The sequence below is a fragment of the Rhinolophus hipposideros genome, assembly GCF_964194185.1.
Source record: "Rhinolophus hipposideros genome assembly, chromosome: 13".
Taxonomy (NCBI): Eukaryota; Metazoa; Chordata; class Mammalia; order Chiroptera; family Rhinolophidae; genus Rhinolophus; species Rhinolophus hipposideros.
The window spans coordinates 51,956,937-51,972,137 of NC_138059.1; the positions used below are offsets into that span (position 1 = coordinate 51,956,937).

Below are 15,201 nucleotides of genomic sequence, written 5' to 3' on the forward strand. Positions count from 1 at the left end.
GGTTTTGGTATCACAGCAATGCTGGCTTCATAGAATGAGTTTGGAAGTGTTCCCTTTTCTTTTATGTTTTGCATGAGTTTGAAGAGCATTGGTGTCAATTCTTTCTTAGATGTTTGGTGTAAATCTCCAGTGAAGTTATCTGGTAATGGACATTTATTTGTTGAGAAGTTTTTGATTACTGCTCCAGTTTCCTAACTACTAATAAGTCTCTTTAGATTTTCTATTTTTCATGCTTGTTTTCTTTTTCTTTTTAATTAAAATTATTGGGGGTGACAGTGGACAGTAAAATTACATAGGTTTCAAGTGTACAAGTATTTAATACATCATCTATATGTTACATTGTGTGTTCACCAACCAGAGTCAGTTCTCCTTCCATCACCATATATTTGACCACCTTTACTCTCTTCTATCTCCCCGCTTTTTACCCTCTGGTAACCAATTAATGATTGTCTGTGTTTATGAGTTTTTGTTTCTTTATTTGTTTGTCTTGTTGCTTTGTTGCTTTCAGTTTTATATCCCACATATCAGTGAAGTCATATGGTTCTCTACTTTTTCTGTTTGACTTATTTTACTTAGCATAGTAGTCTCAAGATCTATCCACATTGTTGCAAATGGGGCTATTTTATGTTTTCTTATAGCAGAGTAGTATTCCATTGTGTATATATACCACATCTTCTTTATCCAGTCATCTATTGAAAGACATTTTGGTTGTTTCCATATCTTGGCCACCGTAAATAAACCTGCAATGAACATTGGAGCACATATATTTTTATGGATAAATGTTTTTAGATTTTGAAGGTATAGTGCTTGCTTTGTCAGCGCATATACTAAAATTGAAGGTATATACCTTGGAGAGGAATTGTTGAGTCATATGGTAATTCTGTTCTTAATTTTTTCCTTTTTGGTTGTTCAATTTTGGGACATACAATTATTCATAGAATTCTCTTATAATCTTTTTTATTTTTGTGACATTGATTGTAATGTTTTCTATTTCATTTCTGATTTTAGTTATTTGAGTCTTCTCTCTTTATTCTTAGTTAACCTAGATAAAGATTTGTAAATTTTGTTGATCTTTTCAAAAATTAAACTTAGTTTTCTCAATTTTTAATATTGTTTTCTATTTTGTTTATCTCTGTTTAATCTTTATATATCCTTTCTTCTGCCAATTTTTGGTTTAGTTTGTTCTTCTTTTTCTAGTTCCTTGATTTTTGAATTTAGTTAGTCTTTCTTCTTTTTTAATGCAAGCATTCATAGATATAAACTTCCCTTTTAGTACGGCTTGTGCTGCATCCCATAAGTTTTGGTATGTTGTGTTTTCATTTATCTTCAGATTCTTTCTAATTTCTCTTATGGTTGTTTTTTAACCCATCACTTGTTTAAGAGTGTGTTGTTTGATTTCCACATATTTGTGAATTTTCCAGTTTTCCTTTTGCTATTTCTAATTTTATTCCACTGTTGTTATAAAAGATACTTTGGTGATTTCAATATTTGTTAATTTGTTGATTTATTTTGTGACATAAACTGTGATCAATCTGGAGAACATTCCATGTGTGCTTGAGAAACTGTATATTTGCTGTTGAGTGGAAAGTTCTATATGTGTCTGTTAGGTTCAATTGTTCTGTAATGTTGCTCAAGTCCTCTGTTTCTTTATAAATGCTCTGAATAGTTCTTGCATCCCTTATTGAAAGTGGAGCATTGACATATCATACTATTTTGTGTTGCTGTTTATTTCTCTCTTGAATCCTGTTAATATTTGCTTCATATATTTGAGAGGTCCTTTCCTTTTGCTTATATTTATAGATTTTTTTTTGCTGTTACTATTGTGATTATATAAAACATCTCAAAATTATAACAGTTAATTTTAAACTGATAACTTCAATCAAACTTCAATACGAAAACTACTCCTCAACAGCTTCACCTTCCTACTTTATGTTATCGATGTCACAATGTGTATCTTTTATATATTGTATACCTATTTACATAGATTTATATTTATTATACTTGTCTTTTAGTGCTATACAAGCATTAAACATGGAGTTATGCACTGAAAATATAATAATGTAAGTTACTGTACTTACCTTCACTGGGCGATTTTATTTTCATATCACTTTGTATTGCTATTTACTCTTCTTTTTCTCAACTTAGAAGACTATCTTTAACATTTCTGATAGGGCAATTAGTGGTAATGTATTCCTTTAGCTTTTGTTTTATCTGGGGATGTCTAAATTTTTCCTTCAATTTTGAAGGACAATTATATATGATACAGAATTCTTGGTTGACAGGTTTCCGTTTCAGAAGTTTTAATATATTATCTCATTGCCTTGTAGCCTTTATGATTCTGCTCAGGGATCTACTCGTAAACTTATAGAAGCTCTCTAGTACATGATGAATCAATTTCTTCTTGTTGCTTTCAAGATTCCCTATTTGTCTTTAATTTTTGACAATTTCATTATAATGTGTTTTGGATTGTTCCTTGTAGTATTCCTTTCTGGCTTTGATATCGGGGTAATGCTGGCCTTAAAAAATAAGTTATAATGTGTCTTTGAGAAGATCTCTTTGAGTTGAATCTGTTTGGGGACTTATGAACTTCATGAACTTAAAAGTCTACATCTCTCCCCAGATTTGCAAAATCCTCATCCATTATTTCTTTTCCAAGTCCCTTAGGCACTCTTCACTTCATTCTTTTCTTTCTCTTTTCAATTATTTCAAATGACCTGTCTTCAAGTTTACTTTATTTATTCTGTCTTATCAAGTCTGCTATTGAAACCACCTAATGAATTTGTCAATTCACTAATTGTATTTATCAGCTCCAGAATTTCTCTTTGATGCTTCCTTCTTGTTTCTTTTTGTTGTTGTTGTTGTTTATATTCTCATTTTATTCATGCATCAGTATTCTGATTTTGTTTAGTTGATTTTCTGTGTTATCTTTTAACTTATTGAATATATTTAAGAGCATTGTTTTAATTTTTTTCTCAGAAAGCTCATAGAGCTGCATTTCTTGAGGGTTGGTTTCTGGAATTTTATTTTGTTCCTTTGATTGAACCATGTCTCCCTCTTTATTTATCTGCCTTGTGATCTTTTGTTGAGCTTTGAGCATTTGAAAAAAGCAACCATCTCATTCAGTTTTGAAGCAATGCCTGTGCTGGAGAAGACCTTAATTAGTGAGCATGGTTAGAGTTTCTAGGACCTCTGAAAAATTTTCTGGCTATGTGTCTTTCTGGACTTGTATACATGCTTTTACTGTTTTAATTTTCCTGAGCTGCTTGCTGCTGTTTCTTCTCCAGTGCTGAGAATCTGTGGCACACTCCCCCACTCTCCTGCTATGTCTGCCTGCTATATTGTAGAATCTCTGTACTTTTCACGTGAAACAGTACTCACCTCTGTATTCATTATCTTCCAAACTATGCTGCCATTACTGTTATTATTCCAAGTTAAATGAGGGTAACCCCCAAAGAAGCCAGAATTTGTATGCTTGGTCTATTCTTCTGTCTGTCCCAAGAGGGGATTTGGGTATGGAATTTTTCCTCCCAGTTGTGATGCATTATACCAAGTAGGGTGAGGATTATGAAAGTTTGCACTCCAAAAGTTACAAACTTCCCTACTGATTTCAATGGAGTCTCTTCTTTATTATGCTCTGGTGTCCAAAATTTTCAAAGTATACTAGTCCATTTATTGTTGTTAAAATGGTGTCTTGATGGGGGAATGAGGGCTTGGATCTGCCTAGTCCACTGTGTTGCTGAAGTCATTCCCTGTTGTCTGAGTTTTAAACCTACCTTTATATTGCTAAATGATTATTATATATAACAATTTCCATTGTCAAATATAGAAACTGAATATATTATATTATTTTTGCTATTACTGATATTAATATGCAAGTAATACTCATTTTTTAACTAAGTACAACATAGAAGGCCCATTATATTTTAGCTATATCTGTTTTTTTGATGACTCAGAAGTTAAGTGAGTATGTTAAGATATTTTCATTATGTTTCCATTCTTTTCTTTAGCATTCTCTACATCAGTTATCACAAATATTATAACTCATAATTTTCCTTGCTAGTATTTCTGTTATTACATAGAAATTCCTCTTTTTTTTTTTTTAGCAGATTTGTTTCATGGATAAAGGGATAACAATGTTACTCATTCACTTGTAGCAGACACAGACATTGTTTTTTTTTGTACATGAATGCTAATAGTTTTATCTGTTTATATTCTTTAGATTCCACTTATGCTGAAGCAGAGTGGTTGCAAAGAAATATAGTATTATTACATATCAGAGGAACTGAGCTCTAATTCTGGTTTTTTTCTCTCTTATCTGTAGAACGGATATATATTTTCTTGTCACTGTGTGACTTTTAAGGATCAAATATTTCAAATGTATAAGACACTATACAAATGCAAAGGTTATGTCTTGCATCTGGATTATTTTTTCAACTGATGTGCTACATCATGTATTTTTCTTGTATTTTAACCTGTATCATTATTTTAATTTTTATCAAAAGAACTCTGGGCTCCTCACTTTTACACATATTCTAAATACATAAATTGTTGGAATTCAACGTGAATAATTCTGATTGTAATAGCACATTGGGAATTCAGATAAATGTTATACATTTCCAATAATATTGTATCAATATTGAAAAATAACTTTAGAAACATATTTGTGAATGGCACATAAACATTGCTAAAAACATTTCATACCAGAGCAGATAAGAGTTTGTTGTGTTCAAATGAATGGACACTTTTAGTGTAGTTTATAATTATTTCATTTATATTGTCATTATTTGAAAAATATATTTGTAGAGAATCCCCAAATTTATGCTTTTATAATGAAAAATTGGCAACAAAGAGGAGTGGGATATATTAGAAAACTTGTTATTATTATGTTTTATAAATTAATATTGTTCTACCTTTACTTTCTTAATTTAGACAGATTTAAATATTTACTGAATGAACCTAATTGTTATAAAAACAATTTTTACTGTGTCTTAATTTATACTCTGGTTAGAAATCAGACTCAGAGTCCAGATTGAACTATACTTTTTTGACCTGTTACAGACTGACACCTTCTCTCTGGAAGCGGTGCACCTTGGGGTTTTGTACAAGATTGTCATAGGACATGATGGGCTTGGTCCAGGTAAGAGTCTCCATAGGTAGACAGTCAAGGTCTGATTGCATTCTACTCGTGTGAAACCCTGTACAGATCTAGAAAATAATTGTGGAAAACTTGTAATTGACTGATCTTTAAGTATTGACTATCTGAAATTAAAATATTGTCCCCAAATATTCTTTAAATTTTAAGTAGATGTATTATTTTTCTTTAAAATGACATAGGCTTGCCCAAGTGAATGCTATGCTTAAAATGCTAGAAAAATTGATCTATAAATATTGAAGGAATTAGGATTTACATGCTGGGGTTTGGGGCAACATTCTAGCATGCTACTAGTGGATATAGCAGCAATGTCTAGTAGTAGTGATAGTCTGAAGTACTAGCAATAGTGCCAAGAGTGGCATGTTAAGGAGACTGTCCTCGCAGCAAGGTCCCAGCTCTATTATCTGCTGCCATTTTGTTCATGCTTCTTCCTTAGTTTTCCCATCACTTCTGTGAGGTGACACACATTTTCCCTATAAGTTCATTTTCTGCTAGTATATGAAATAGCCGTAAGGTAAACACAAGAGTACTGAAGTGCATGTACTACAAAAGGATAACAACCCAAGAAGCATCAAATAAAATGGTGAACTCTTTTACTAAAAAGAATCAATGTATAATTTTCAAAATGTCAGGAACAAAGTTTTCCTACCAATATATAATGAACATGTATTTAAATAAGTAATGAGGGAATTAGCAGGGTGACAAAGTGGTTCAAAGTGGTTGCATGATACTGAAAAATATATATTTACAATCAGTGAAAACAAAAAGAATGATGAATAAGATTGATAAATTAAATTTCAAATATGGCTAATGTCTTAAGATAATAAAACATAACTTTGAGGTTTTCTTCTCTCTTGAACAAAATTCATTTATATTTTGACCAGACTGAAATCTTTTGCATCTTATTTTTCTGTCAGTTGACAGCTAATTTTACAGAGTCTAGGCCCTAATCCATGGTAAGTATTCAGTCAAATAGCATTACACTCTGCAGGGAGTCTGATGATTCTCAGCAGGCATGTTAGAAATGCTCTAGTTACTAGAGTCTAGTACAACATTGAAAGGACATGCCAATGTGTCCAAACTAATTCTTACACACCAATTTGGTGGATCTACTATGTGTAAAGTGCTGTACCAAGTATTTTCTATAATAAATACAAAGATGACCAAGATGGAATGCCTGCTCTTGAATTTACTAAGAGCTAACAATATGAATTTAAATCCTAAAAAGTTTGGTACAGCGTTTTGTTCCTGATTTTGGTTGAGAGTTCAAGTCCTATTTTTGTTCCTCCAAATTCTGATTTTCCCAGTTTATCCATTAAATGGAATTTCAGAAACTGAGATATCGTTGCTGTAGCATAGTAAAGGAATTTTAGAATAGAAGCCAACTACATAGATTTGAATCCAGGTCTGTCCCTTGTTGAATTTTTGATCTGGAGCAAATCATTTAACCTCTCTGAGCTTCAGTAAAGTGAGAGTAATAACTCATGTAGTTATTGTGAGGATTACACAAGATTGTTTATAAATGCAAAAGCAGTGTACATGTGACAGTAAGTTTTCAATAAATAGTCATTATAATTTTTTAATTATATTTTTCAATACCAATTGAATATGTTGTTTTGTAAAACTCATCTATTTTCTTCCATTTCCACATTTTCTTTACAGATGTTTTAAGACAAAAACTTAAAAAGAAAATTCTTTCATAATCATGCTTCCTTTACCCCCTCTCTATCTCTTTATTTATAAAATCAGCTGATATTTATCTAAGAACACTTTTTGGAGTTGGTGGTGCTAGAAATGGCCAGAGCAAGCAGAAATAAATTTCAGGTTGTATTTACTAGTGGTTAAAATAGGAAAGGGATAGAGGTAGCTAGCATTCATTTTCACCTTTTCCTGCTACTTCCCTTGGATTCATCCAACCAATATTGATTGGATCTCTACTATATGTAACTTACTATCCTTGTTTTAGGATTGGAAAATTGTCTCCTCCATATGTCCACCTTTCTTCCACCACCTTGGTTCCATAGTGTAGTGAGAATTCTGCAGGAAAATAGAACTGGGCTTTAATGTATACCAAGTCCTTTCTTCTATGGACCAAAGGCACTTAAGGTGTACTTATTGTTGTTTATTTGTTTTTTAACTTAAAAATACTGGTAATTTTAATTTGCATCCATTTTATAATTAATGACAAGATGCTAAGAATACTTTCTGAAATAGTCTTGAACTACTTCACTCTTGCTATTACAAATTTTTCTCTCAGTCTTAATCAGAATCTCTTCAAAGAGTCATTATTTTTTTTTATGACATGAAGAGCATCAAAAGTTATTGAAGAAATTCTAGTAGACTTAGATTGCAGAAAAGTTTGGTAACACTTGTTGGGTAACTGGGTAAATTACCATCTTTTAATAATCAAGGGTGAGACTCTCAGTGATTGCAATAGATTAGTAATGAGTCAGTTTCATAATTTCCACTCCTTTTAATATAATCTCAGAGGGAGACTTTCCGGGATGAAAAGGACACTATTTGATTAAGAAAAGTAACATTTTTCAAACATGTGTTAGCATTTTATAGCAGAGCAAAGTTTAAAGACAGGAGGAAACAATGGAGGAGTAGTGCAAGAAAACAGAGGCTTATTTGTTGAAGTACCCTATATTATGTGAACATAATTTCCCACCTCTGTTAAGACATTATACTACACTGTGTGAGTATATACAGTGCATGTTTAAAATTGCTATGCTTCTTCATATGTAAGACTTAAGTTACCACAAAACATTTTGAAATTGTTTAAGTGTGTTTGTGTGTGTGTGTGTGTGTGTGTGTGTGTGTGTGTGTGTGTGTTTGGTGATAGGCTGTCTCTTTGGTGATAGGATTTTTCTTCAGTATAAGTAATACAATGTTTTTAAGGAGGTTACTGAATAAATTATTTAAAAATGCATCAGTAAATTTTCCTGGAGGAAGTAATCCTTGATATAGAAAGTATTTTCAGTAAATATGGAGGTGCATCAGTTAATGCTTTATTAAATTAGTAAAAAGACTGCCCCAAAATGCCCATCTTGTCACTTTTATTCAACATAGTATTAGAAGTCCTAGCCAGAGAAATTAGGCAAGAAAAAGAAATAAAATACATCCAAATTGGAAAGGAAAAGGTAAATCTGAAACTAGTTGCAGATAACAATATTACGTATAGAAAATACTAAACACTTCACCAAAAGCCTAATAAACAAATTCAGTAAAGTTACAGGATATAAAATCAATATACAAAAATTGGTTGTATTTATATACACTAACAGCAAACTTTCAGAAAGAGAAATTAAGAAAATAATGCCACTGAGTTCCAGTCAGGATGGCAGAATACATATATGCTGTACTTGTGTCCTCTCATGACCACATCAAAATTACAACTAAACTACAAAACAACCATCATTGGGAATCACCTGAAGTTTAACTGAGCAGAAGTCCTATAAATATGCACATACAGAAGAAACTACCTCAAGACTTATAGGAGGGGCAGAGATGCAGAGTGAACTGGTCCCACACTCACATGTGGTGGGTAAAATTCTAGAGGGCTGCAGAGGTCCTCCCCCCTGAGGAGAGAGGGGTCCCAGACCCACACCAGGCTCCAGTGCTGGGAAGAGAAGTTCCCTTAACTTCTGGCTGTGAAAACCAGCCAAGATTGTTGCTGAGTGAAACAGAGGGCAGCTGAAGTCCCAGGCATTCCTCTTAAAGGGCCCATGCACCGACTTACTTGCTGAAGAACTCACTTGTTCAGAGCTCTACCACTGGGGAGGCAGCACAAAAAGTGCCAAGGACATATGGGGAGGAACTGAATTGTCTGGCTTCATGGTGAGGGCTGGAGGGGCAGCTTTCTCCCAGACAGAGTATTAGCAGAAGCCATTGTCCCTTTGTTGAGCCCTCACTCCACCTAGCCTGCACGTGTAGGTGGGCACAATTTTGGAGTCTCCATAAACTTAGCGAATACATTGGCACCACCCTGGTGATTCTCTGAGAACCCACCCCACCAAACTTGTGGGGCTACCCAATCTGCTTTCAGTGCATTTTCCATATAAACAGCCTTTTGTGACTCATATAGTGGACTTTCCTAAAGTCTCTCAAGTGTTTACAATCCCCAAACAAGCAGCATCTGGCCTTGGCTTGCCCCATACCTCTTGATAAGCAACATCAAGCCTGGCACTAGCAGCAGCTGGCCTCATTTCACAGGTCAGCCTCACCCAGACACTTTCAAGCTCAGCAAAAGTGGTAGCCATCTGCAAATCATGTTTAGCTCAGATCATATCTTTCTGGACAAGGCTAAGTCAGTAGCTGACCTTGGCCTACAACAGAGACCCTTCCAAGAGGCCCCAGCACAACACACCCCATGGCCAACTTCAGTCCTCTCCTGACCACCACCTAATCATCTCCACAAAATATGCCAAAAGAGCAGATTGGGAAAGCCTCAGAACCCTACAAAATGAATCCTACTCCGTAGGGTCAGCCACTGCACAAGAGCTTTGCCTCTGCAGTCATGGCAAGTTGTGGGGACAAAACCCCAAAAAGCAGTTTCCAGGCTCTCGGCCTCACATAGAAAGGTGCTGGCTCGGGTAGTAAATGGCCATCAACTGTGATCAGATGCCAGCAGCTGTGGCTAGTTGGCCGTCAGCTGTAACCCGTAAGCCATTGGCCACTAATATAACTGCTGTGGCTACGCTAGCAGGAAAGAAATGGGGGCTAGCAAGAAGATGGGGGCTGGCAAGTGCGGACTGCTGTTAGGACGGCGGGTTGCAGATTATGTAGATCCTGCTACCTGTGTCTCCAGCCCAGCCACCAGCGAGAATATATTGGTTTGACTCCCCTATCTATGGCTCCGTGGGTGTTCCTTTTTGGCCTTACCGTGTCCTGCGTTCTTGGGCGGGGAGTGGGAGCTGAGACCCTGCACGACAAATGGCGCAGCGAGCAGGGTCCCCTGCGTGACACATGGCGTAGTCGGCAGGATACGGTGCTGGCCAAAGCTTTCCGAAGGGCAGTGGAGCAGTTTGTGCCTATGAAAGCTCAGTCTGAGGAAGACCAGGAGAGCAGCTGCTGGAGAGCTCGATTCCCGTGGAGGGGTGGAAAGATGTGGATGGTTCCCCAACCAGCAGAGGCCGGAGAAAGTGGAGAAAGCGGAGAAAGCGAAGGTTGTTGCTGCCCTGTGGGCTGGGAAGTGCTTGCTGAGGCAGCCTGGACGCGGGACTTGTCCCAGGAGGAAACGCTTGCTGAGTCCTCCGTGGGAGATGAGGGTGAGGTCAAGGTCATCCCTCACCCCCAGGACAGCCCTGGCTGTGTCCAGGAAGTCTGGCTGTGTCCAGAGAGAGTGGCGGTGCCCTGAGAGCCCTGGCTGTGTCCAGAGAGAGTGGCAGTGCCCTGAGAGCCCTGGCTGTGTCCAGAGAGAGTGGCAGTGCCCTGAGAGCCCTGGCTGTGTCCAGGAAGTCTGGCTGTGTCGAGAGAGAGTGGCAGTGCCCTGAGAAACTCTGGCTGTGCCCGGGGAGACTGGTGGTACCCTAAGAAGCCCAGGAAGTCTGGCTGTGCCCAGAAGTACTGTGGTGGTGCCCTGAGAAAACCTGGCTGTGCCTGGGGAGACAGGTAGTACCCTAAGAAGCCCAGGAAGTCTGGCTGTGCCCAGAAGTACTGTGGTGGTGCCCTGAGAAAACCTGGCTGTGCCCGGGGAGACAGGTGGTACCCTAAGAAGCCCAGGATGTCTGGCTGTGCCCAGAAGTACTGGTGGTGCCCTGAGAAACCCTGGCTGTGCTCAGAGAGCTTGGCTGTGTCCGGGATATTGCATTCACCTCCAGGCTCCTCGCACAGGGGCCCTCGCGGAAGACGCTTGTCGCGTAGATTGTGAGGCGAGACCCTGTAGGGGTGGAGTGTGGGGACAAAACCCCAAAAAACAGTTTCCAGGCTCTCGGCCTCACATAGAAAGGTGCTGGCTCGGGTAGTAAATGGCCATCAACTGTGATCAGATGCCAGCAGCTGTGGCTAGTTGGCCGTCAGCTGTAACCCGTAAGCCATTGGCCACTAATATAACTGCTGTGGCTACGCTAGCAGAAAAGAAATGGGGGCTAGCAAGAAGATGGTGGCTGGCAAGTGCAGACTGCTGTTAGGACGGCGGGTTGCAGATTATGTAGATCCTGCTTCCTGTGTCTCCAGCTGTCACGCAGGGGACCCTGCTCGCTGCGCCATTTGTCTTGCAGGGTCTCTGCTCCCGCTCCCCTCCCAAGAACGCAGGACACGGTAAGGCCAAAAAGGAACACCCATGGAGCCATAGATAGGGAAGTCAAACCAATATATTCTCGCTGGTGGCTGGGCTGGAGACACAGGAAGCAGGATCTACATAATCTGCCTAACAGCAGTCCACGCTTGCCAGCTACCATCTTCTTGCTAGCCCCCCATTCCTTCCCTGCTAGCGTAGCCACAGCCGTTATATTAGTGGCCAATGGCCTACGGGTTACAGCTGACGGCCAACTAGCCACAGCTGCTGGCATCTGATCACAGTGGATGGCCATTTACTACCCGAGCCAGCACCTTTCTATGTGAGGCCGAGAGCCTGGAAACTGTTTTTTGGGGTTTTGTCCCCACACTCCACCCCTACAGGGTCTCGCCTCACAATCTACGCGACAAGCATCTTCTGCGAGGGGCCCTGTGTAAGGAGCCTGGAGGTGAATGCACTATCCTGAACACAGCCAGGCTCTCTGGGCACAGCCAGGGTTTCTCAGGGCACCACCAGTACTTCTGGGCACAGCCAGACTTCCTGGGCTTCTTAGGGTACCACCTGTCTCCCCGGGCACAGCCAGAGTTTCTCAGGGCACTGCCACTCTCTCTGGACACAGCCAGACTTCCTGGACTCAGCCAGGGCCTCAGGGCACTGCCACTCTCTCTGGGCACAGCCAGACTTCCTGGACACAGCCAGGGCCTCTCAGGGCACTGCCACTCTCTGGACACAGCCAGACTTCCTGGACACAGCCAGGGCCTCAGGGCACTGCCACTCTCTCTGGACACAGCCAGACTTCCTGGACACAGCCAGGGCTCTCAGGGCACTGCCACTCTCTCTCTGTGCCTCTCGGGGTACCGTGCTGGAACAACAGCGGCTCACATCAAGGTGCTTACATATTATCAATGGCGGCCAGTCAAGACACAAAAGCAAACATCAACCAGTCCCACTATATGATGGTATGTTCCCAAACAGTCAAGCGTCCATTAAATCAGGCATAGAAGGCAATTCCCCATAGTCCATAGTTATTCGCCAGGGCTGTCCTGGGGGTGAGGGATGACCTTGACCTCACCCTCATCTCCCAAGGAGGACTCAGGAAGTGTTTCCTCCTGGGACAAGTCCCGCATCCAGGCTGCGTCAGCAAACAGTTCCCAGCCCACAGGGTGGCAACAACCTTCGTTTTCTCCGCTTTCTCCGGCCTCTGCTGGTTGGGGAACCATCCACGTCTTTCCACCCCTCCACGGGAATCGAGCTCTCCGGTAGCTGCTCCTCCTGGTCTTCCTCAGACTGAGCTTTCAGACGCACAAACTGCTCCACTGCCCTTCGGAAAGCTTTGGCCAGCACCGTATCCTGCCGACTACGCCATGTGTCACGCAGGGGACCCTGCTCGCTGCGCCATTTGTCTTGCAGGGTCTCTGCTCCCGCTCCCCTCCCAAGAACGCAGGACACGGTAAGGCCAAAAAGGAACACCCATGGAGCCATAGATAGGGAAGTCAAACCAATATATTCTCGCTGGTGGCTGGGCTGGAGACACAGGAAGCAGGATCTACATAATCTGCCTAACAGCAGTCCACGCTTGCCAGCAACCATCTTCTTGCTAGCCCCCCATTCCTTCCCTGCTAGCGTAGCCACAGCCGTTATATTAGTGGCCAATGGCCTACGGGTTACAGCTGACGGCCAACTAGCCACAGCTGCTGGCATCTGATCACAGTGGATGGCCATTTACTACCCGAGCCAGCACCTTTCTATGTGAGGCCGAGAGCCTGGAAACTGTTTTTTGGGGTTTTGTCCCCACACCAGCCCAGCCACCAGCGAGAATATATTGGTTTGACTCCCCTATCTATGGCTCCGTGGGTGTTCCTTTTTGGCCTTACCGTGTCCTGCGTTCTTGGGCGGGGAGTGGGAGCTGAGACCCTGCACGACAAATGGTGCAGCGAGCAGGGTCCCCTGCGTGACACAAGTCCTCACAACTAATTAGCCAGAGTGTCAATCCCTCCCATTTACCTAAAAACGGCAACCAAGGTTCAGCTAAAACAGAGGGCACACACAACCCACACAAGGGATACACCTGGAGCACACAGCTCAGGTGACCACGTAGACTGCATCACTGGACCTCACAAGACAACTACTACATAAAGCAACTCTAATAAGACCAATAGACATAACAGCCTTACTTAATACACAGAAACAAACACAGAGAGGCAGCCAAAATGGGGAGACAAAAGGACATGTCCCAAATGAAAGAACAGAGCAAAGCTTCAGAAAACAAACTAAACAAAATGGAGACAAGCAATTTACCAGATGCAGAGTTCAATACTGTTTGTAAGGTTGCTCAGTGAGCTTAGGGAGAACTTCAACAAAGAGACAGAAAATATAAAAATAGAGATAGAAAACATAAAAAAAGAACCAGTCAGAAATGCAGAATAGAATAACTTAAATGAAGAACACATTAGAGAGAATCAGGACTTGATTAGATGAAGCAGAGGATTGAGTCTGATTTAGAATATAAGGTAACAGAAAACATCCAAAAAGAACACCAAAAAGAAAAAAGAATCCAAAAAATGAGGATAGTATAAGGACACTCTGGGACAACATCAAATGTTCTAACATTCATGTCATAGAGATAGCAGAAGGAGAAGAGAGCAAAGAATTGAAAACCTATTTGAAGAAGTAATGATGCAAAATTTCCTTAACCTGGTAAAGAATATAGGCATACAAGCCCAGGAAGTTCAATGAGTCCCAAACAAGATGAACCCAAAGAGGCCCACATCAAGATACATCATAGTTAAAATGCCAAAGGTTGAAGACAAAGAAAGAATCTTAAAAGCAGCATCAGGAAAGCAGTTAGTTATCTGCAATGGACATCCCATAAGACTGTCAGTTGATTTCTTAACAGAAATTTTTCATGCCAGAAGGGATTGGCATGAAATACTCAAAGTGATGTAAAGCAAGGACCTACAATCAAGATTATACTACCTAGCAAAGCTGTCATTTAAAATTGAAGGACGGATAAAGAGTTTCCCAGAGGAAGGATCCAAGATAGCAAAGTAGATAAATGTTGTGCTTTCCTCCTCCTGAGACCACATTAAAATTACAACTAAATTATAGAACAATCAAACTGAAGAACCATCTGAAGTATAGCTGAACAGAAGTTTTATAACTAAGGATATAAAGAGGAAGCCACATTGAGACTGGTAGGAGGAAACATGATGCAGTATGGGCAGCCCAACACTTGTGTGTGGTGGTTGAGAATCTAGAGGGGTATCTTGGCTGTGGAGGTCTTCCCCTGAAGAGTGAGAGACCCCAGTCCCATACTGGGCCCTCCAGCCCCGAGTACCAGTTCTGGGAAGAGGAGCACCCACCATATCTGGCTGAGAAAAAGAGTGGAGATTTTGACCATCTGGGTGCAAAGCTCACTCATGTTCAGGTATGCATTCTGGGCTCTGGTGGAAGATCAGTGACTCAGGAGGCATCACAAACATACAGGGAGAGACTCAGTATGTGGCCTCAGCGTGAGGACTGGAGAGACAGTCACCATTTTCTCTGCGTAGGACCCTCTTCACCTGCAGCTGGCAAGTGGATGCCATCATTACTGTGTTGCGCACCTCTCTACATGGGCAAATCTAAATCTCCATTGGCCTGGTGAGCTCCGCTTACTCCACCCGCTTGTACTACCCTTATGACTTCCTAGGACTCTGCCCCATCCAACTGGTTCAATGCCTAAGGCACTTTCTCTGTGTATGTTTCTGGCCCTACCTACATTGTACTCTTTCCTGGACAACTCTTGGGTATGCACAGCCCACACAAGGGA

General features: G+C 40.5%; 1 protein-coding gene across 1 annotated transcript in view; it reads left to right on the forward strand.

Moving 5' to 3' along the window:
• LOC308506762 (uncharacterized protein) overlaps positions 1 to 15,201 on the forward strand; it is a 267,868-nt gene that overhangs the window by 145,065 nt on the left and 107,602 nt on the right. Inside the window, exon 7 of the mRNA XM_081070665.1 lies at positions 5,059 to 5,137. Coding sequence (XP_080926791.1) covers positions 5,059 to 5,137 — 79 coding nt within the window. The remainder of the gene's footprint in view (positions 1 to 5,058; positions 5,138 to 15,201) is intronic.